The sequence below is a fragment of the Hyla sarda genome, chromosome 5, assembly GCF_029499605.1.
Source record: "Hyla sarda isolate aHylSar1 chromosome 5, aHylSar1.hap1, whole genome shotgun sequence".
In the NCBI taxonomy this organism is placed as follows: domain Eukaryota; kingdom Metazoa; phylum Chordata; class Amphibia; order Anura; family Hylidae; genus Hyla; species Hyla sarda.
This window is the reverse complement of record NC_079193.1, coordinates 192,197,758-192,221,857: the sequence shown is the minus strand read 5'-3', so window position 1 is coordinate 192,221,857 and position 24,100 is coordinate 192,197,758. Positions and strand designations below refer to the sequence as shown.

General features: G+C 41.7%; 1 protein-coding gene across 4 annotated transcripts in view; it reads left to right on the top strand.

The window, feature by feature from the left end:
- OTULIN (OTU deubiquitinase with linear linkage specificity) overlaps window positions 1-24,100 on the top strand; it is a 42,095-nt gene that overhangs the window by 8,830 nt on the left and 9,165 nt on the right. For all 4 annotated transcript variants that reach the window (XM_056520954.1, XM_056520955.1, XM_056520953.1 and 1 more), the window contains 4 exons: window positions 1,210-1,497; window positions 3,441-3,526; window positions 5,673-5,770; window positions 9,914-10,057. In XM_056520954.1, coding sequence (XP_056376929.1) covers window positions 1,210-1,497; window positions 3,441-3,526; window positions 5,673-5,770; window positions 9,914-10,057 — 616 coding nt within the window. The remainder of the gene's footprint in view (window positions 1-1,209; window positions 1,498-3,440; window positions 3,527-5,672; window positions 5,771-9,913; window positions 10,058-24,100) is intronic.

Sequence of the window (24,100 nt, the reverse complement as noted above, 5' to 3'; positions counted from 1 at the left end):
GATGCATTTTGTAAAATGAAAATCAGTAATGTTTTTATAGGGGGGAAAAATAAAATGGTGCCAGAATTGTGGGTTTGTTAGCAGAATTCTAGCCATCAATTTGCATTGTCTACCACTGGAAACACAAAAAACAAGCACTTCATTGGAAAAACTAGAAGTGTGGGTCTTACAGCTCGTTCACACTGCGGATATTTTGCTGCTGAGTTCCGCTTGCCGGAAAGTATCTTTGTTTTCAATGGGATTCCGCTGCTCTGTGCATACTGTGAAATTCCACCAGCAGAATGAACGTTAGCCCAAAGAATGAACAGGTTTATTCTTTGGATGGAATTCTGATGGACTGCATTGCTTCTATCATTATAAAAGAATGGGGGGCTCACCACATATCGAATACACAATGGGTGCTACTACTCAGTATAATGAAGACTACCATAACACCAAAGAAAGAGAAATACTGTATAGAGTGCACACCACATAAATATAATAATCAATAATCTTTATTATTTACCAAATACAATACAAAATAGGGATGTACACAGGGACAGGACCCCAGAGCCTTCACGCGTTCCGTCACAATCGGTGACTTCCTCAGGGGTGTTGTCACCCCTGAGGAAGTCACCGGTTGTGACGGAACGTGTGGGGCTCTGGGGTCCTGTCCCTGTGTACATCGTTATGGTTCCTCTGTCTGTGGCTGCCAATATTTGGTGATATTATATACTCTGTTTGCACTTATTTAATCTTCTTATTCAGTAGTCATATTGTACCTGCTTGTTATTATTCAGAGTTGTTTAGCGGTTGCTATACATTGACTTGATATTGTGCATCTACAGCCACACGGAGTGAGTATATTACAGGGACAGGACATTGGTGAGGGGGGGTTCATGGCCCCTCTCCCATGTTGGGTCATGCTTTGTTTAGCTTTTTAATTGGTTTTAGCCCTTTATGTGTATTTTGTATTGTATTTGGTAAATAATAAAGATTATTGATTATTATATTTATGTGGTGTGCACTCTATACAGTATTTCTTTCTTTGGTGTTATGCATTGCTTCTATGACACCGCGCACGTCCATGCGGTCCTACTGCCGATGTTCGCAGTGTGAACGAGCCCTAAGAATGCAGTAATGCAAGAAAACTAATATTTTTATTTAAAAAAAAGTGGGGTGGCCATAGACTCTCTCCTTATATTCATGTATGCATATTTTTGTTCCTAGGGATGAAACTGTAAGTGATAGCCCTTTGGTTACTCAGCAGAAGCAACCAGAAGATGTCCCAGAATCTTTACAGACTTGTGAGGACTCCAGAGAAATGGGAGATTGTGTAAAAAACAAACCTGATAAGCCACCAAATGAACTTGCACAGGAAGAAAACCTTAATACTGAAGAGTTATTAAATAAAGATGTGCCTGATGGAATCTGTAGTTCCCAAACTAGTCTAGGATCAGAATCCAAGACGATTGCAGGTCAATTGTGTACAGCACAAAAAGAATTGTCTCTGGACACGTGAGTACTAAACTGCTCCTTCCATATTGTTAGAATTTGGGTATAAGCATGTGTTTATGGAACTACTGAGTATTCACTTTCTCATTCATCTGAGCATTTATGAAGTTTTCCCATCATCAAGCTACTTTTTAATATTTGGCAAAGATAACCCGAGTAGGCACAACATTTTTTTTGTTTTTTTCAAATTAATAATTTTATTGAAAGAGAAAAATACTGTTCAGCCCTACTTGTCCCTATGTGAAAAGTAATTGTCCCCTTAATTTACAAAACAATTGGGCTCAATTTAATTAGCCACACCCAGGCATTATGACTACCTGACCCCTTTAAAGTGTATATCCAATTGTGTGGACCAAGATTAATCACACAAGCGCCTCACTTGTCTAGGTCCTGGATATTGCCATTGTTTCTGGAGCTTTTAGTTGAAAAACCCCTTACAGAGGGGAGCTATTTATTTTGCACAGTTCCCTTAGTTCCATGCTGCCCCGCTCACTGTCCTGTCAGTCTTCAGATACAGCAGAGTCTCTGTGCTACATTTTGCTTCCTTCTGTGTCATGTCCAGTTTGTGGGATCATAGAGACAAAGACACAGTGAGAAAGGAACGTTTAGGTCACCGACTCTGTCGAGTGCCTCATCATAAGGAGAAGAGGGAGCTACATTAGAACAGGGGAGCTGATAATAGGTCACTGCTTCCTGCCCTGAGACTGTACATGTCAGACGGATGCTAGAATCTGTAGCCAGCATGGGTAAGAGCGGAACGACTGTACTTTTCACATTTAAGAAGCCGCAAGACCCAGGGAGAGCTGTCAGAATATGAAAGTACGTTGGAAAATTGTTCCTATTGATGCAATGTATCCATTTAAAGGAAACGTCTGCAGTATGCACAGTGCAGCAGAATACCTTTTTGAAGGAATTATCTAGTTGACTTTTCCCACCAGATTCCATTTGGAAATTCCAGTTATGAATGGGGCCAGAGGTCAGATGTATGAGGTTTGGCATATATGTAAAGGCTTTAAATAGCTGCTTAGGCTGTCAAATCATGTATAAAACAGAAAATAGAAACTGATTAAGAAAAGAAGAATGTGTCACTATCTGATTTTAGTTAGTAAAAGATACAGGTGTTACTTTCCCTTTTAATGCACCCCATATTAGAGCTGTGCGGTATGACCAAATATGTGTATCACCGTATTTTTGTAACTTATGGCGGTTCCACGGTATATAACGGTATTTCTTTCACCCCCCCCAAAATCATGTGACCCGTGTGCGATGTTCTGCTTCCCCCCCAAATCATGTTACCCGCCAGCGTTGTTCTGCTCCCCCCTAATTATCAGCCCAGCGGGGTACTACTCGCATATGTCAAGCACTGCCCTCCTCCTCTTTGTTGGGGGGCCGCTGGCACTGAAACTCACTGTATGTCAGTGGTCTCCAACCTGCAGACCTCCAGATGTTGCAAAACTACAACTCCCAGCATGCCCGGACAGCCAACGGGCATGCTGGGAGTTGTAGATTTGCAACATCTGGAGGTCCGCAGGTTGGAGACCACTGACGTACAGTGAGTTCCAGCGCCAGCGGCCGCCAACAAAGAGGAGGAGGGCAGTGCTTGACATACGTGAGTAGTACGCCGCTGGGCTGATAATTAATCGGGGGGGAGCAGAACAGCGCTGGCGGGTAACATGATTTGGTGGGGGGGGGGGAGCAGAACAGCGCTGGTGGGTCACATATGATTAGTTCCCCGATGTGGGGACAGCGCAGTGCAGCGCTGGGCTTATTCATTCATTCCCGAATGGGAGAGGTATGGGAAAAATTCATATCGTGCAGCCCAAAAATTTCGGTATTTGGTATGAACCTGTATACCCCATATGACAGAGACTGGTACAGGCTTGTATGTGTTATCCTGCCTGGTAGTGTCCCTAAATAATCTGCTTTACCCAATAATTTTTGCTTAGTTATGAAGACATTTATCGAGATGAAGAAGAAATTGAAAAAGAGAAAATCCAGAAAGGAATTACAACGGCTGAAAAAGACATGAAAGGTACCCCTTTTGTGCTTGTATGTTGTAAAACTCCTATAGCGCTGAGTCCTGAGCATGCTTGAAAAAAGCTCCATTGGGGAGCTGAAACGTCACTTAAATTTTGACATGAAGGCATACATTTTTCACTTTTTGCAATTTTGGAGTGCTGCGCCATTGTTTTCTATTACATGGACTTTGATCAAGTCAGGGCACTGGCACGGGGCATCTAATGGTGAAGTAGTGCTGCATTGTTTTTGAATTATGTGAATTTAGTGATTATGTGGCAAAGTATTAAAAATATTAAAATGCTATAACTATATTGGAAACGTTCACTTTGTACTGCATACATTGAAAATGAGTCAAGTTTTGTACACCAGTTTACCCCATTTAATACCCCATTAAAAAAAAAAAATTACCGCATTTATCGGGGTATACCACGCACCGGCCTAGAACACGCACCCTCATTTTACCAAGGAAATTTGGGTAAAAGACTTTTTTACCTAACTATACTTGGTAATATGATGGTGTGTGTGTGTGCATGTGTATACCCCGATACACTATTTCTGACCCCGCAGAAGCCCCCAGGAAAGGCAGGGGGGAGAGGCTGTCGCTGCCCGCTTCTCTCCCCCTGCCTTCCCTGGGGTCTAGAGCCCTGCTGCTGCCGCTTCTCTCCCCCTGGCTATCGGCGCCGCTGCCCCTTCTCCCCCCCCCCCCCTGGCTATCGGCGCCGCTGCCCTTTCTCCCCCCCCCCTGGCTATCGGCGCCGCTGCCCCTTCTCCCCCCCTGGCTATCGGCGCTGCTGCCCCTTCTCTCCCCCTGGCTATCGGCGCTGCTGCCCCTTCTCTCCCCCTGGCTATCGGCGCCGCTGCCGCTTCGCCTCCCCCATCCCCATTTTTATAATTACCTGTTGCCGTGGTCGGGTCCGCGCTGCTTCTGGCTCCGGTGTGGCGTCTATGCGTCGTTGCTATGCGCTGCGCTACGCAATGACGAGTGACGTCGCGTCATTCTTCATTGCGCCTCGCAGCGCATAGCAACGACGCATAGACGCCACACCGGAGCCAGAAGCAGCGCGGACCCGACCCTGGCAACAGGTAATCATAAAAATGGGGATGGGGGAGGCGAAGCGGCAGCGGCGCCGATAGCCAGGGGGAGAGAAGCATCAGCAGCAGGGCTCTAGACCCCAGGAAAGGCAGAGGGAGAGAAGCGGGCAGCGACAGCCTCTCTCCCCCTGCCTTTCCTGGGGGCTTCTGCGGGGTCAGAAAAACCGGGGGGATGGGGAGGGAAGGCGCCGGCAGTCTCTGGACCCCAGGATAGGCAGGGGCAGAGAAGCCGGCAGCGACGGCAGGTCTCTGGACCTGCAAAAGCCGCTGCAGTTCACTGATTTAAAGCGCCTACTTTAAATCATTGAACTGCATCGGCTTATCGGCGTATAACACGCAGGTAGACTTTACGCCGATAAATATGGTAATCACCTTCCAAGCTGTAGACTATTTCTTTATTTACGATGCTACAGGCTTGCACATCTTTTTTAGAATGGCTGTAAACCGCACAATAAGAAGTTATTTAGAAGAGCTTTACAGCAAGTTTATTCTCCAGCTTTTAATGCTTATTAGAGCATCTTATGAGACACTCTGTACAGGCGTTTATAACCGTGGGAGCTGAAGTCAGTTTAATGTGTATGAGCTTTGTGTATGTGTTTTGTGTCGGTTGTGTGTTGCCTAAATGGTATTTAAAACTTATTGGATAACTAATGGGAAATTGTAATGAAGTATTTTATTATAGACTAAATTATGTACCCTTCTCACTATAGTATAAATCTGCTTTGTGGAATGACATTTGTAGAGAGGGTAGGTGGGGGATCTGCCTATGCGTGAGAGCATGAACTACTCAGACACATGATTGTGACATCCTATGGATTATGACAGAGGTTCTACCACTCCCAAAGATTTTACTGATGTGCTGGAGTTTTGTATATCTATGACAGTGTTTCCCAACTGCCGAAGGCTGTATGGGCATGCTGTGAGTTGTATTTTTGCAACAGCTGGAGGCACCCTTGTTGGGAAACACTGATCTAAGAAAATTAAGCTTAAAACAGATGCATATTTCATAGCTGTATTTTATCTTCTACACACAACTGTTTAAAATATATATATATTTTTTTTCTTAGAGGATCTTAAATTAGGAGTGGGACCAGAAGTTGACATCATAGAATATTGCCAAAGGGAATGGAGAGGGAAGACATCGGTAGCAAAGAAAATGAAGGAGGTACAAGCCACTTTCATGCTCCTTGTTATATATCCTGAATACACCTTTAAAGGGGTTATCCAGGGAAAAAACTTTTTTTTTTTTTTCATATCAACTGGCTCCAGAAAGTTAAACAAATTTGTAAATTACTTCTATTAAAAAATCTTAATCCTTCCAATAATTATGAGCTGCTGAAGTTTAGTTGTTTTCTGCCTGAGCACAGTGCTCTCTGCTGACACCTCTGTCTGTCTCAGGAACTGTCCAGAGCAGGGAAGGTTTGCCATGGGGATTTGCTCGTGTTCTGGACAGTTCCTGAGACAGACAGAGGTGTCAGCGGAGAGCACTGTAGTCAGGCAGAAAAGAACAACTCAACTTCAGCAGCTGAGAAGTACTGGAAGGATTAAGATTTTTTTTTAATAGAAGTAATATACAAATCTGTTTAACTTTCTGGAGCCAGGTGATATGAAAAAAAAAAAGTTTTTTTTTTTTTACCAGAATACCCCTTTAACCAGTAGTGTTGTGTAGATGATCATGCACCTTCAATAGATTTTGTTTAACTAACAGCTGTCCCTCCCATTACCCCCAAACACTTGAATGCTCAGCCAAGTGTTGAGAAAATATGGAAAAAAAATTGGGATAATGCACTTCGACTCCTTTCCCTTTAACTGCAACATGCCTGATCCTTCTCTACCTTGACAACACCTTTTAGGCTGCGTTCACATCACAATTTCTCTATCTGACTTGAATACACTATTTTTATAGCTTAAAATCGTATGAAATCGTATATAAAGTCGGATCCATTGACCTCCCTTAAAAAATCAGATCCGTTACACACATCCGATTTCACATGATTTTTGTTCGGGTCTGAAATCGGGGTGGTCCACGATTTCAGACCTGAACAAAAAATCGTGTGAAATCGGATGCGGATCAAATCGGATGTGTGTAACGTATCTGAACTTTTAATGGAGGTCAATGGATCCGACTTTATATACGATTTTAAGCTATAAAATCGTGTACTCAAGTCGGATGGAGAAATTGTGATGTGAAGGTGAACAGAAAGTCTTTATACTTCTCTTCAGTGTTTCTGGAGACTTTTAAAGTCACATCTTTAATTGTATTAATCTAAAAAGGACTGTGAAAAATAAGAAAAAACATAATTTGTTGCATTGGGCAACTATTTCTTTCTTTTGACATTCGCTCTGATACATCCTCTGCCACAGGGGAAATATATTCTTATATAACTGCCATTCCAATGAATGCCAGGCTATATATTGATTGCCTACATGATGGATGGAACACATTTCCATTTCAATCAACAATTACATTTTCATCCACAAAAAAATTGCTAATAGTTTAAAGTTTTAGATTAGGTTTAGGAATTTGCAGTTATGGTTATAGTGTTTATTTATATAAGTGTATAATATAAAGTTACATAATATACACGTATTTCTTATTGTAATCTGCATGCAGAAATCTATATGCACAATCCTGCTTTGTTGGTAATTCTTTAGAGAGCATCTGTCGGCTCTCCTGACATGTATAGCATAGTATAAAAATGTATTGCCCCTAAAATCATTCTGAAGCTTCTTTTCTCAGTGCTGCACTGTGGTCTTTCTTTGGTAATCCTGACAAATAGGGATGTCCCGATACCATTTTTTTAAGACCGAGTACCGATACCAAGTACGAGTACTTATATTTTAAAGGGAATCTGACAGCTTGGTGACGCGGTTTCTGGCGCTGTTTACCCTGCTGATATGTGGGTCCTTGTTGTGTACAATGGAGGCGGCTGCTGTAGTAAGAGCCAAGATTTCTCTCTTCTCCATTGGACAGAACAGGGAATTTGCATTGGCGGAGAGAACGATGACCACATGGTGAGCAGTGGTAGAAACCGGGTCACCTGCATCTACCTATAAATTCAAGTTAGTGCAGGTGACTCTGCTGTAAGATTGTCTTTAATAGTAGGTAGTATCCCCTTACAGAAATTAGCAGCAGCAGGGCCCCCCTTTAGACATTAGCAGCAGCAGGGCCCCCCTTTAGACATTAGCAGCAGCACACAGCTCCACTGCCCCGTTCTTCCTTCCTCCTGGTCCGCATCATGGCGTACTATGCAGGAACATGTGACATACATGTCCCTCCGCTTCCTCCGTAGCGTTACGCTGGGCGCAGGGGAGGAGGTGGAGTGACGGTGTGTCACATGCTCCTCCATGGAAGACTATGAAGCGGACGGGAGGACCGGAGAACGGGGCAGCGGAGCGGCAGCAGGTATCGGACATGGTATCGGGGGCATTGAACGAGTCCCCGATACCATGTTAATGGCTAGTATCGGCCCCGATACCGATACTAGTATTGGTATCGGGACATTCCTACTGACAAATATAATTTGTCAGCTGGGTGTTACCAATCCCCTTGTTGAAAAGTTGTGTCTCTACACAGATCCAACACTCTCCAATCAACAAAAAGTGAACTCATGTGACTGATTTGTTGCAGAAACTTCTGCAACTGGAAGCCTGTTTCATTCATCTAAATAGGGATATACACAGTAGTAAAAGGTTGGCTATCTAAAGCAGTGCCCAAACTGTAATGCACGCTAACTTTTTTTTCCCTCAAAGAAAGTGCCAGCAGAGCAATTAAATCAGAATACTGAGGTTTAAGTTAAGAAAAAACAACTCACACAGTTTCCATAACTAATTAACATCTTTTTTTTTTTAAAGAAGAACACAACCACAGTAATAAGTGATGTACTCTGCAGTCTGTGTGTGTACTCATATTATCCGCTATGGCAAAAGTGAATCGGGGGGAGGGGGGAATGATGGCACAAGGGGATTAAGATGGAGGAGGAATAGTAGCACAAGGGGATTAAGATGGAGGAGGAATAATAGCACAAGGGGATTAAGATGGAGGAGGAATAATAGCACGAGGGGATTAAGATGGAGGAGGTGGGATAATCCAATATGGCAAAAGGGGATCAGAGGAAGGGGGGAATGCTGCAAGATGGAGGGGATTAAGATGGAGGGGGGCAAATGGCGCAAGAGGATCAGAGGGAGGGAGGAATAATGGCACAAGATATTAAGATGGAGGGGTAGAGGGTTAATGGTGGAGGGAAGGGGGGATGGAGAGTAAAATTTAATGCCTTGTGCTTTATTACTCCCTATCCCCCCACCGCCATTATCCTTTTCCCCCTCCATCTTAATGCCTTGTGCTTTATTACTCCCTATCCCCCCTCCGCCATTATCCCTCTCCCCCTCCATCTTAATGCCTTGTGCTTTATTACTCCCTATCCCCCCTCCGCCATTATCCCTCTCCCCCCTCCATCTTAATGCCTTGTGCTCCGTCCCATACAGTCCCCCTCCGTCCCATACAGTCCCCCTCCATCCCATACAGTTGTTTAACTTTTTTTTTCTTGTTTTACCTGGCCTCCTGCGGTCCCCTGCAAGCTGTTACTTCATGCAGCGCATCCCATTCGGTGGGGCCGCACTGACGTGTGACGTCCTCCTGCGCTGTGCGACAACACTGCACAACTTCAGGGGAGGTCACACGTCTCCCCGGCAACCACGCAGCTCACTTACAATAGCATGGCCTGTATTTGTCAGCTCTTTCGTGTACCCCCGCTCAACCCGTGCACCACGGGTTGAGAGCCCAGGGCATAGCGGAAGTCCAGCGCTGGCGGAGTGCATCAAAAGGCAACCGTGGTGAACTATGGCTGTGTGCCCATAGAGGGGGCTCAGCGTGCCACAGGTTCGCCATCACTAAATGGAGGACTCACAACTTATCAGGGTAGAGAAAACTTGGACATGTGTGACTTTTTTGTTTTTGGGGAGATGGGAACCTGTCTCCTGTATTATTCTGACCAAACTGCAGTGAGCAGGTCCCACAACAGTTTGATTTGCTTGCTCAGGCATTTCAGAGAAATTAGTTTAGGAAAGAAGCCTGGGCCCAAGCAAGTATTCATGGGGTGGCAGACTCTGCCGGCTCTAAGTGTCATGTCTCTCTGTCTGTGAACTCATCCCTTAGTTATTCGGGTTCTGTTGGCTTTTTTTAATGTTGATTTCTTTAAGACGCCCGTCCTTTTTAAAATAAATAGGGGTTTGGGACCCCACTTCATGCACCGGTTTCATTTTGCCGTTGGTTTGTGCAGCATAAATGGTTTTCTATTTACTCTTACAGGGATATGAAGAAGTGTCTCACTTTTTTGGTTCCATAAGACGCGTAAGGGGAGATAATTATTGTGCCTTAAGAGCTACCTTATTCCAGTGCCTTAGTCAGATGACACAGCTTCCACGATGGATGGACAATGATCGGCTTATTCAGGTATGTATTTAAATATTTTTACTTGTGGATACTCTTCAGGATCATACTTTTTGTACTAGAAAATAACTGGATAGTGCTTTGTCAAAGAGTCACAGTGATTTGTTGTTTAACACATTTTGGTTGGCTGGACCTGGTAATGGAGCCAATAGATGAAAACGAGAAATGCAATACTTCTAGAAGAAAATCTCAGCTGTAGCCTGGAAGGGAAAGGAGCTTACTAAAAACCTATAAAATGCACAAAAAGGGCTTTTGACAATTGTTTTCTGAATGTGGTCAGCCCACTAACAATTTATGTAAATCTTTGAAAAAACTGATTTGAAATTTCAAACCTATGCCCAGATTTATTAATCTATTTGAAAACAAGGATTGTCTGTCTGATTTTCCATTGCAGCCAATTACAGCTCAGCTTTAATTTGTCACATTGCTCTGGTAAAATGAAAGCTGAGCTATGGTTGGTGGCTATAGGCAAATCCATTTTTGTCCCTAGACAGATTGATCAATCTAGTCTATAGTGTTGAGTTCCTGCAGTGGAAGATGACGAGAGCGAGCGGATTCTTAAACTTCATTATGTCTTTATACATACATGTTTAATTTATACAGAGCAAGACAAGATTGAAAAATAGGACAGATTTGCTTAAATAATCCAGTACCAGCTTTATCACAGTGGCTCGGGCACTTTGAACTATTGGTAGCATCTTAACCCCTTAAGGACCAATGCAAATAAACCTGTATGCCCCTGAAAGACCAGGCCTGTCTGTCTTTATTAGAGAATAACTCTGGTAACGTTTTGCCAATCACGATAATTCTGACATTGTTTTTTTTGTCACAAGTTGTCCTTCATGTACATAGTAAAAGTAAGCCGATATCATTTGTATTTTTTTTTTACAATGCAAAAAATCATGAAATTTTTACAAAAAATTACGATTTTTTGCTATTTTAACACTAATTGGTTGCATATATTTATACTTACTGACCAAATAGTTCATGAAACTTATAATTTCAGATGTCTACTTTATTTTGATGTCATTTTTTAGTTTTGAATTAACATTTTAAATTAGTTAGAACCCTAACAATTTAACTTGAAATTTAGAAAATTTAGAAAATTTGAAAAGGACATCTTTTTTTGTGTGCTATGCAAGGTTTGCAGAAATTAAAAGGTAGTAGAACATAGGAACAACCCCCCAAATGACCCCATTTTAAAAACTAGACCCCTCAAGGTATTCGCTAGGGGGTACAGTGAGTATTTTAACACCATAGTTTTTTGGCAGGAATTATTACAAAGTCAGTGTAAAAAATTCGAAAATTGCAATTTTTCACAAATGCATCATTTGAGGGGCATATTTTTTGTACATCACTTCTGATATTGAAAAAAATGCACCCTATATTTTATTTAGCTGCTTGTCCCATGTTCGGAAATACCCCCGCTTTGGCCATATATGGTTCCTTGGCCGCGTGGTAGGACTCAGAATGAGAGGAGCGCCATTTGGCTTTCAGGGCAGAACAGTACCCCCACCCCCACAAGTGACCCCATTTATATACCGCACCCCTACAAGTTATTGGCTGGTCGGCTGGCAGTATAACGCGTCTGTCTGTGACAGTTAAGGCTCCTGATGGATATATCCGCCATGTTGTGGGAATAAGCACCCGCTCATGGCGAATATATCCATTACTGCTGCGGCTGGGTAGCTCAGTGTGTCCGCTCATGACTGCTGGCGGAAAATCCGCCGCTATGAGTGGACGCACAAAGCTACCCAGCCGCAGCAGCGAGCTCATTACCGTGACTGCTGCATAATGTGTAGGATCATGTGGCGGACATCCGCAGCATATTACATGCTGCGGATGTCCGCCAATGCGATCCTACACATTATGCTTTTTTTTTTTTATTAGATTAATTTAATAAATGTATTTTTAATATATATTTTTTTTTTACACTTTTATTACATTTTTATTTATTTTTACACTTTTATTTTATTTATTTATTTATTTATTTTTACACTTTTTAATGCTTTGGAATACTTAGTATTCCAAAGCATTGCAGTTATATGCTGCCTGCCAGTTTTCACTAGCAGGCAGCATATTTCACTAGCAGGCAATACCCAGGGCAGACCTGGGGGTCTTTGTAGGACCCCCGGCAGCCCAGGTATGCAGCAGCACCCCGCGATCGCGATGCGGGGTGCTGCAGGAGAGACAGAGGGAGCTCCCTCCCTCTGTCATAACTCTTACAGCCCGCGGTCACTTCCGACCGCGGCTGTAAGGGTTAAAACTGCCGGGACCGAAGTTTACTTCGGTCCTGGCAGTGCAGCAGGGTCCCGGCTGTGTGATACAGCCGAGTCCCTGCCGCGATCTCGTGGGTGCACTGGGCAGCACCCACGAGAAGAATGGACGAGTATAGACGTCCAGGTGCGGGAACGCCCGCCAACCTGGACGTCTATACTCGTCCATGGTCGTTATCGGGTTAAATCACTTTTATCTAGCTTAACAGTTGTTGGTTGACTTGACTCAATTTGTGTCAAATTTTTACACAAGTTTAACGCATGTTGTTGCATGTAAGTGACACTCCCTTTCCAGTGAAGCCCAGTGTCTTTACCATATATAGTACTTTACCATATACAGTAGGACATCAAATGTGCTCAGAATACATTAAATGGGCACTGTTATTTGCAAAAACTTTTTAAACGATGTAGATCAGGGGTCTTCAACCTGCAGACCTCCAGATGTTGTAAAACTACAACTCCCAGCATGCTGGGAATTGTAGTTTTAGAACATCTGGAGGTCCGCAGGTTGGAGACCACTGATTTAGATAATAACCTATGTATCTGTGTAATAAACATTGGTTCAAAAACGTGTAAGTTTTTGGGAACAAAAATGCGGTGCGGGAAAAGAATAGCACTGTGCTGTACACTGAGACTCTGTAACACGCCCCGGCTCACAGATCGGACTAATCAACAAGCCTGGAGCCTGCACAGAGTTTTGCTTGTCCCTGTATTTTGTCCCAGCCATGACACAGACAGTAGCTGCAGCATTTTTTTCACCCATACATATACACACTTTTTTAACCAACGTATAAAATACAAATATGCATATAAGGTTATTGAAGGGGTATTCCAGGCAAAACCTTTTTATATATATATCAACTGGCTCCAGAAAGTTAACTATTGGAAGGATTAAGATTTTTTAATAGAAGTAATTTACAAATCTGTTTATTAGCTTCTGAAGTTTTCTGTCTAACTGCTCAATGATGATGTCACGTCCCGGGAGCTGTGCATGATGGGAGAATATCCCCATAGGAGCTGGACAGCTCCCGGGACGTGAGTCATTAGAAAGCAGTTAGACAGAAAACAACAACTCAACTTCAGAAGCTAATAACTATTGTAAGGATTAAGATTTTTTCATAGAAGTCATTTACAAATCTGTTTAACTTTCCGGAGCCAGTTGATACATAAAAAAGAATTGGGCCTGGAATACCCCTTTAAGTATGTCATATAAACATTTTTTATTAACAAAATTGTCATAAAAAAATGGAGGGAAAAGGACTTTAACACCAGAATCAAGAAAAGCTTCATGAATACTTTTTATTGTGCCCTTTTTGAATTTGGAATCCTTCTGAAAAACTAGAATGTACTAGAGCAGCAACACTTTCTTTTGTCCATTCAGCTCAGCGATTTCAAGCATTTAGCCCACATTATTTTTCAGTTTTCTTTGTCTGATTTGTTTGTTTAGTTCTGTTTTTGAGATATCATTTCTATTTTTATATAATAAGTGGTCTTTAATCTGTATTTATAGTAATCTAAGGTTTTACTTTGACCATCTTATAATGCTCCAACGATGCTGACCTGTCCTTTTAACCCTATAACTTTCCATGATGAAGAGTTACATCATTATGGAGACATATAAAGGGCTTAGGAGTTGGGTTTTCTTTATACCTAGCTGCTCCAATCTGCTTTCACCAGCTGGGGTCATGGCTAATAGCCGACACAGATCAATCTGTTGCCAGTTATTTTATGGCTGGGTTCACATTGCGGAATCACCTGATGGAATTTCCATTGGAGATCCTGAGTGTGGCGCTAGGGCCATGCGAACTGCATTTAAGTCCCTATAGACAGCAATGCATTCTTAAAGGGGTATTCCAGGAAAAAAAAAAATTTTTAGATATCAACTGGCTCCAGAAAGTTAAACAGACTTGTAAATTACTTCTATTAAAAAATCTTAATCCTTTCAGTACTTATGAGCTGCTGAAGTTAAGGTTGTTGTTCTTTCCTGTCTAAATCCTCTCTGATGACACCTGTCTCGGGAAACGCCCAGTTTAGAAGCAAATCCCCATAGCAAACCTCTTCTAAACTGGGCGTTTCACGAGACAGGTGTCATCAGAGAGGATTTAGACAGAAAAGAACAACCTTAACTTCAGAAGCTCATAAGTACTGAAAGGATTAAGATTTTTTAATAGAAGTTATTTACAAATCTGTTTAACTTTCTGGAACCAGTTGATATATATATAAAAAAGTTTTTTCCCTGGAATACCCCTTTTAAGTGGATCTGCCGAAAGATCTCCAGTGGAAATTCGGCCCAGAGATTCTGCAGTGTGAACTTAGCCTGTGTAAAATCAGTTGCCGTTACAGGAAGGACATGCTTAGCCCAAATGGCGAGTGCTTGCTACATTTGGGCTCACATACTCAATCCTGTGGTTAGGGGAGGAATTGGGCAACTAATATTCCAGTATCTCTGACATTAATAGTGGGAAAATAAATGGAAATAATACAGGATAGGGTTGTGGAACATCTAAAATAACATTGATTTCAAATCAAAAAATAAAGGGAACACTAAGATAACAGATCCTAGATCTGAATGAATGAACTAATCGTATGAAATACTTTAGACTTTACATAGTTGAATGTTCTGACAACAAAATCACACAAAAATGATCAATGGAAATCAAGTTTATCAACCCATGGAGGTCTGGATATGGAGTCACACTCAAAATCAAAGTGGAAAACTACAGGCTGAACCAACTTTGATGTAATGTCCTTAACCCCTTAAGGACTCAGCCCATTTTCACCTTAAGGAAACAAAACAATCTTAGTTTTTGCATTTTCTAAAAATCAATGCGTTTAATTTTGCACCTACAGAGCCATATAAGGGCTTGTTTTTTGTGTCACCAATTGTACTTTGTAATGACATTCCTTATTTTATAACCTAATCTGCGGCGGAAAAAAAAAATATTTGTGGTGTGAAATGAAAAGAAAAAACACAATTTTGGAAATGTTTAGGGCTTCCATTTCTATGCAGTGCACTTTTCGGTAAAATGACACATTATCTTTATTCTGTAGGCCCATACGGTTACAGGGATACCCAATTAATGTAGGTTTTACTACTTTAAAAAAATTATAACTACAATATATACCCGAGTATTAGCCATTTGGAATATAAGCCGAGGCCCCTAATTTCACCCCAAAAACCTAGGAAAAGTTATTGACTCGACTATAAGCCTAGGGTGGGAAACACATCATCCCCCCCCCCCCTTGCCATCATTGCCCCCCCATGTCATCATCCCCCCCCTGTCATTATCACCCCCCGGTCATGATCACCCTCGTCATCATCCCCCTCCCTTCATCATCCAGACCCCTCCTTTTGTTTTCTACTCACCTCCCCAGTTGTTGCTTTCTCGGTGGGAAGGAAGGGTGAGCTGGTCCGGGCCGTCCATCTTCTGCCATCTATGCTGCAGGGACCGTCCGGTGGGGAGGGTTAGTCGTTCCGGGCTGTCCATGTTCACCGGGAGGCCCTCTTCTCCACTCCGGGCCGGCCACGGACTAGTGACGTTGCGTTGACGACAATGCGCAGAAGAGGGCCTCCCGGTGAACATGGACAGCCTGGAACGACTAACCCTCCCCACCGGACGGTCCCTGCAACATAGATGGCAGAAGATGGATGGCCTGGGCCATCCCATCACAGCTAAGCCAGAAACGTTTTTGTTCACTCGAGTATAAGCCAAGGGGGGGCGTTTTCAGCACGAAAAATCGTGCTGAAAAACTCGGCTTATACTCGAGTATATACGGTACATGCACCAAAATTAGTATGTTTGAAATTGTCATATTCTGACCCCTATAACTTTTTTACTTTTCCACGTATGGGGCTATATGAGGGCTTAATTTTTGATTGCGTTTTATTATTTTAATGGTATATGAAGGGACCAAAAATTCACAATTTTGGACTTTGGTATTTTTTTTACGAGTTCGCCATCGACCATGCGGTTTAGCTAGCTAACCTTATATTTTAATAGTTTGGACATTTATTACATTATTTTATTAAAAAAATAGGAAAAGGGGGGTGATTAAAATTTTTATTAGAGGGGGGGGGGCTCATTCACATTTATTCTCATTTTGTTACCACTTTTTTTACCACTTTTTTTTTTTTTAGCCCCCTTAGAAGGCTATACCATGCAATCTTTTGATTGCATACACTGTTCAATGCTATGTCATAGCATAGCATTGATCAGTGTTACCGGCACTCTGCTGCTCTAGGCATGGAGCAGTAGACGATGAGGCAGGTGAGGACCCTCCGCTGAGAGAGTTTCATTTTCAGTTTAGATGCCGCAATCAACCTTTATTTACTAAATGGTTAACCTTTTACAATTTAATTTCACTTCACCGATGATAGAGATATATGTGTGTGTGTGTATATGTGTGTGTGTGTGTGTATATATATATATATATATATATATATATATATATATATATATATTACACACACACACACACACACACACACACACACAGTACAGACCAAAAGTTTGGACACACCTTCTCATTCAGAGTTTTCTTTATTTTCATGACTATGAAAATTGTAGATTCACACTGAAGGCATCAAAACTATGAATTAACACATGTGGAATTATATACATAACAAAAAAATGTGTGAAACAACGGAAAATATGTCATATTCTAGGTTCTTCAAAGTAGCCACCTGTTGCTTTGATTACTGCTTTGCACACTCTTGGCATTCTCTTGTTGAGATTCAAGAGGTAGTCACCTGAAATGGTTTTCACTTCACAGGTGTGCTGGTGTGGAGGAGGAGGTGTGATGGTGTAGGGGTGCTTTGCTGGTGACGCTGTTGGGGATTTATTCAAAATTGAAGGCTTACTGAACCAGCATGGCTACCACAGCATCTTGCAGCGGCATTCTATTCCATCCGGATTGCGTTTAGTTGGACAATCCTTTATTTTTCAACAGCACAATGACCCCAAACACACCTCCAGGCTGTGTAAGGGCTATTTGACTAAGAAGGAGAGTGATGGGGTGCTGCGCCAGATGACCTGGCCTCCACAGTCACCAGACCTGAACCTAATGAAGGAAAAAGGGCCAACAAGTGCTGCTAAGCATCTCTGGGAACTCCTTCAAGACTGTTGGAAGAGGTGACTACCTCTTGACGCTCATCAAGAGAATGCCAAGAATGTGCAAAGAAGTAATCAAAGCACAAGGTGGCTAGAACCTAGAATATGACATATTTTCAGTTGTTTCACACTTTTTTGTTATGTCTATAATTCCACATGTGTTACTTCATAGTTTTAATCCCTTCAATGTGAATCTACAATTTTCATAGTCATGAAAATAAAGAAAACTCTGAATGAGAAAGTGTGTCCAAACTTTTGGTCTGTACTGTATATATAAATGCATAATTTTTTTTATTTTTTATATATTTTTGGTTCGGAGAATGTTATTGAAAAATGTAAAGGTATCATTATAGTAGGTAGTTATGGCGAGGTGGAAAAACGAGAGTGTAAAAGCGAAAATTGGCCCGGACAAGTGGATTGTCATGAGGAACAAGTAGATTTTGCTCCATTTTAGTCCTGTAAATTTCCACACCCCTGTCCATTAAGATGTCATACATTTTGCATGCGTAGAGTCATGTGTCAAACAGTTGCTGTTCTTGTCTCTTTCTGGAAAATATGCCTGCCAAGGTGACAGCATGAATGGTAGGCTCAGTTGGGTGTGAGCATCAGGCTCAGGGTGCGTGGATCATGTTCGGGGGAGTGATGGTGAAACTTCTATTCACAACCCTGCTGATCCTAGCATTCACACCCTTCAATTTTCCAATGAAGTTTCCACCCATCTGTTCGTATTAATTAAAAAGTGTAGATAGTCAACCAAACAGTGGCGCATAGCAATAAACTAAAAACAATACTGAATTCAGGGCACCTGAGAATAAAAAAAAAAAAGGAGGTAATTTTTAAGTGTCGTGCATTTCACAATGCGCAAATCTGAACTTATGACCAGTTAGTTTAACCATCTTATTCCATAATGTGTGCATTATAGTCACATGTATACTGTTCACCATGTTTTGCTGGGGAAGTCTGCAAAGTACCATTTTATTGGAACACAGTCTGTGTAGAATCCGGACATTTTAGTAGTCTGATGTTACTACTGCATTTTTATAAAATGGCCATACTGTGTTTGAGTTCTGCGATGCCTGTGTCATTACATTTTGTGCCTATGTTTCAATGCATGTGAAGGTCTCGGGACTATTGGTTTAAAGAAGCACTCCAATGGTTCAGTTAGAGCATATACAGAAAATGTTACTCCAGAATGAAAAAATACTATATGAAAATTTCCTTCCTTGTGCATTGTCATAGCAATACCCGCATCCTTATTCCTGCCCCTCATAGTAAGATTGTATTTAGGTCTTAACCTGCAGCAAAAATTTATGTATGTATGTTTGTATGCATTCAGAAAATGTACAGACCTTTTTACTTTTTTTTCACATTGGGTTGAGGCCTTGTGCTTTAAAAAAAAAAAAAAAAAAATATCCCCATCATTCTGTATTCAATACCCCATAATGTTGATGTGAAAATAGTTTTTTTTAGAAATATTTGCAAAATTACTAAAAATGTAAACAATTTTGAATGTACATAAGTATTCAGACATTATATATATATATATATATATATATATATATATATATATATATATATATATATATATATATATATATATATAATAAATTTCACGACCCATGAAATGTTGCTCTGGCTCCTCCTACTTCTCTTGATCACCTCTGACATGTTTCTACACCTTAATTGATGTCACCTGTGGTAAATTCAGTTGACTGGGCAGGATTTGGAGAGACAAAACCCTGTCTTTATAAGGTCTCATATTGGGCAATGCATATGAGAGCAGAAACCAAGCCTTAAATGGACTCTGTTTAATCCAAAACCTTAAACAGTGTTCAATTTAGTCAGCCTCCAATTGTGCAAGTTCTCCCACTTAAAAAAGATGAGAGGTCTGTAGTTTTCATCATAGATATACCTCAACTATGAGAGACATAAGAAGAAAAAAAATCCACAAAAGCACAGTCTGATTTTTTAAAGAAGTTATTTGCAAATTATGGTGGAAAATAAGTATTTGGTCAATAAAAAAAAAAGTTCATCTCAAGACTTTATGTACCCTTTGTTGGCAATTACAGAGGTCAAATGTTTTCTGTAAGTCTTCACAAGGTTTTCACACACTGTTGCTGGTATTTTGGCCCATTCCTCCATGCAGATCTCCTCTAGAGCAGTGATGTTTTGGGGCTGCCGCTGGGCAACACGGACTTTCAACACCCTCCAAAGGTTTTCTTTGGGGTTGAGATCTGGAGACTGGCTAGGCCACTCCAGGACCTTGAAATGCTTCTTACGAAGCCACTCCTTCGTTGCCCGAGTGGTGTGTTTGGGATCATTGTCATACTGAAAGACCCAGCCACGTTTCATCTTCAATGCCCTTGCTGATGGAAGGAGGTTTTCACTCAAAATCTCACAATACCTGGCCCATTTATTCTTTCCCTTACACGGATCAGTCGTCCTGGTCCCTTAGCAGAAAAAGGATGATGTTTCCACCCCCATGCTTCACAGTAGGTATGGTGTTCTTTGGATGTAACTCAGCATTCTTTCTCCTCCAAACACGACAAGTTTGAGTTTTTACCAAAAAGTTCTACTTTGGTTTCATCTGACCATATGACATTCTCCAAATTCTCTTCAGGATCATCCAAATGCTCTGTAGCAAACTTCGGATGGGCCAGGGCATGTACTGGCTTAAGCAAGGGGGCACATCTGGCACTGCATGATGTAAGTCCCTGGTGGCGTAGTGTGTTATTGATGGTAGCCTTTGTTACTTTGGTCTCAGCTCTCTGCAGGTCATTCACTAGGTCCCCCATTTGTTTCTGGCATTTTTGCTCACCGGTCTTATGATCATTTTGACACCACGGGGTGAGAGCTTGCGTGGAGCCCCAGATCGAGGGAGATTATCAGTGGCCTTGTATGTCTTCCATTTTCTCATAATTGATCCTACAGTTTATTTATTCACACCAAGCTGCTTGCCTAATGCAGATTCAGTTTTCCCAGCCTTGTGTAGGTCTACAATTTTGTTTCTGGTGTCCTTCGACAGCTCTTTGGTCTTGGCCATAGTGGAGTTTGGAGTGTGACTGTTTGAGGGTGTGGACAGGTGTCTTTTATACTGATAACACGTTCCTGTGCCATTAGTACAGGTAAAGAGTGGAGGACAGAGGAGACTCTTAAAGAAGTTGTTACAGGTCTGTGAGAGCCACAAATCTTGCTTGTTTGTAGGTGACCAAATACTTATTTTCCACCATAATTTACAAATAAATTATGTGATTTTATGGATTTCTTTTTTTTTCTCATTTTATCTCTCATAGTTGAGGTATACCTATGATGAAAATTACAGGCCTCTCTCATCTTTTTAAGTGGGAGAACTTGCACAATTGGTGGCTGACTACTTTTTTGCCCCACTGTATATATTGTAAATCTTATCAAAATATTAACCTTTCTAATATACTTCATAAGAAAATGTTATTTCGTTTTCATAGAAATCATGGCTTATAAAATCATGTCTTTGTCCAAGCTGAAGCACAGGCATGGGCGAAGTCCAGCAATTGATGGTGGGCTAGCACTCCTCACGTGCTGTCTGATAGGACTCCTCTGTGCTGTCTGATAGGACTCCTCTGTGCTGTCTGATAGGACTCCTCTGTGCTGTCTGATAGGACTCCTCTGTGCTGTCTGATAGGACTCCTCTGTGCTGTCTGATAGGACTCCTCTGTGCTGTCTGATAGGACTCCTCTGTGCTGTCTGATAGGACTCCTCTGTGCTGTCTGATAGGACTCCTCTGTGCTGTCTGATAGGACTCCTCTGTGATCTCTCCTGTCTTATAGGAGTGCTAGCCCACCCTCACTTACTGAACTTTGTCCATGTCTGTGCTTCAGCTTGGACAACGCCATCATTTTATAAGCCATGATTTCTATGAAAAGGAAATAAAATTTTCTTCTGAAGTATATTAGAAAGGTTAATGTTTTGCCAAGATTTACAACATATAAAAAGTTTTTGTATCTGACAGTGCCCATTTAAACAGAAATGAACTTCCTGCAGAGCTCAGAGGCAGAATTGTGTGGAGGCACATATCTGGAGAAGGGTACAAAAGAATTTCTTCTGCACTGAAAGTTCCCATGCACAGTGGCCTCCATAATTCCTAAATGAAAGAAGTTTGGAAATGCCGGGGCTGGTAAAAGAAGTCGACAACAACCCAATGATCACTATGGCTGAGCGTCAAAGATCCTGTGTGCAGATGAGAAAACCTTCCAGAAGGTCAACCAACACTGTCCAGAAAGAAGCCTATCCACAGTAAGGGTATGTTCTCAGGGCAGAATGTCCGTGCAAAATTCTCCAGCAATATTCTGCAGTGGAGTTCTATTGATTTCAATGGGATTCTACTAGACAGGTCACACTGTCGAATTTCTGTGCCACAGAAATCTCAATTCTGGTGTCCAAGAAAAGAATAGACTTGTTTATTCTTTTTGTGGATTTCATTCCGGAATGCATTGCCCTCTATGAGACGTGCATTTCTGAGCGGTCCTGGCATCTCCCTGACTCTTCAAATGTGCAGAATGTCCACACTTGTTTTCCGCACGGACCTTTTGCGTAATTTACTCCATGTGACCATGGCCTTAAAGACACATAAAAGCAGAAAAAGCAAAAAAAAAAAAAAAAACATTTAAAGGACTCTCAGACTGTAAGAAACAAGATTTTCTAGTCTGATTAAACAAAGATTTACATTTTTAGGCCTCAATTCTAAGTGTCATGTATGGAGGAAACCTGTCACAGCCCAATACTAGCTCTAGAGTGAAGCATGGTGGTGGCATTATCATTCTGTTGGGATGTTTTCAGAAGAAAGTAGAGAGAGACACTTAAAGGGGTATTCCAGGAAAAAACTTTTTTTGTTATATCAACTGGCTCCAGAAAGTTAAACAGATTTGTAAATTACTTCTATTAAAAAATCTTAATCCTTCCAATAATTATCAGCTGCTGAAGTTGAGTTGTTCTTTTCTGTCTGGCAACAATGCTCTCTGCTGACATCTCTGCTTGTCTGGGAACTGCACAGAGTAGAATAGGTTTGCTATTTGCCTCTACTCTGGACAGTTCCCGAGACAAGTGTCATCAGAAAGCACTTAGACAGAAAAGAACAACTCAACTTCAGCAGCTCATAAGCACTGAAAGTATTAACTTTCTGGAGCCAGTTGAGATATATATATATATATATATATATATATATTTCCTGCATAACCCCTTTAATAAAGACCTATTACAGAATTATCTAGATCTCAGACAATGACCCTAAGCACACAGCCAAGACAACACAAGAGTGGCTTAGGGATAACTCTGTGGGTGTCCTTGAGTGACCCAGACAGAGCTCTTATGTAAACTAAATGTAACATTTTTGGGGGAGACCTGAAAATTACTGTTCACCGACAGTGCCCACCCAACCTGAGAGAACTTGAGAGGCTCTGCAGAGAAGAATGACAGAAAATTCCCAAATCCAGATGTGCAAACCCTGTGGTATTATACCCAAGAAGACTGGAGGCTGTAATAGCTGCATAAGGGGCTTCAACTAAGAACTGAGTAAACGGTCTGAATACTAATGCAAGTGCAATATTATATATTATTTCTTGTGAATAAATTAGCAAAGCTTTCAAACATTCTGTTTTTCATTTTGGGGAATTGAATGTAGAATAATTAGGGGTAGGGGGGTGGGGAGAGAAAACCAAAATGTTCTCCTGTCCGCAACATAACCAAATGAAAAAAGTCAGAAAACTTTTAAAATGCACTGTGTGTGTGGCAAAATGTTATTGAGCAATATATGGCAGTATGCACACTGCTTGTGCTGTATTTTCTGTATTGCTGTAGACAAACAAGAAATATGAAGTGTTGTTTTGCTCTTACTAAATGTCAGTCTTTTTAATAAAAAGAAAAATAATTGTAAAGTTGCTGAGTATAACCATTGTGATAGTTAGCATAGCATATCTCTGTGCTATTTAACCTATAGGCTTTATCTGTCTATGTTCACAACATCACAGCTTTTGAGACAAAGTATACCTAATTTTAGTGGAATGTATATTAGAAAATTGCAGTACCTACAGGGAATTAAATTTTTAGTTTTTCCTGCAGATTAACCCCTTAAGGACGCAGGACGTAAATGTACGTCCTGGTGAGGTGGTACTTAACGCACCAGGACGTACATTTACGTCCTAAGCATAACCGCGGGCATCGGAGCGATGCCCGTGTCATGCGCGGCTGATCCCGGCTGCTGATCGCAGCCAGGGACCCGCCGGCAATGGCCGACGCCCGCGATCTCGCGGGCGTCCGCCATTAACCCCTCAGGTGCCGGGATCAATACAGATCCCGGCATCTGCGGCAGTTCGCGATTAAAATGAACGATCGGATCGCCCGCAGCGCTGCTGCGGGGATCCGATCATTCATAACGCCGCACGGAGGTCCCCTCTCCTTCCTCCGTGCGGCTCCCGGCGTCTCCTGCTCTGGTCTGTGATCGAGCAGACCAGAGCAGGAGATGACCGATAATACTGATCTGTTCTATGTCCTATACATAGAACAGATCAGTATTAGCAATCATGGTATTGCTATGAATAGTCCCCTATGGGGACTATTCAAGTGTAAAAAAAAATGTAAAAAAATGTAAAAGTAAAAGTAAAAAAAAAGTGAAAAATCCCCTCCCC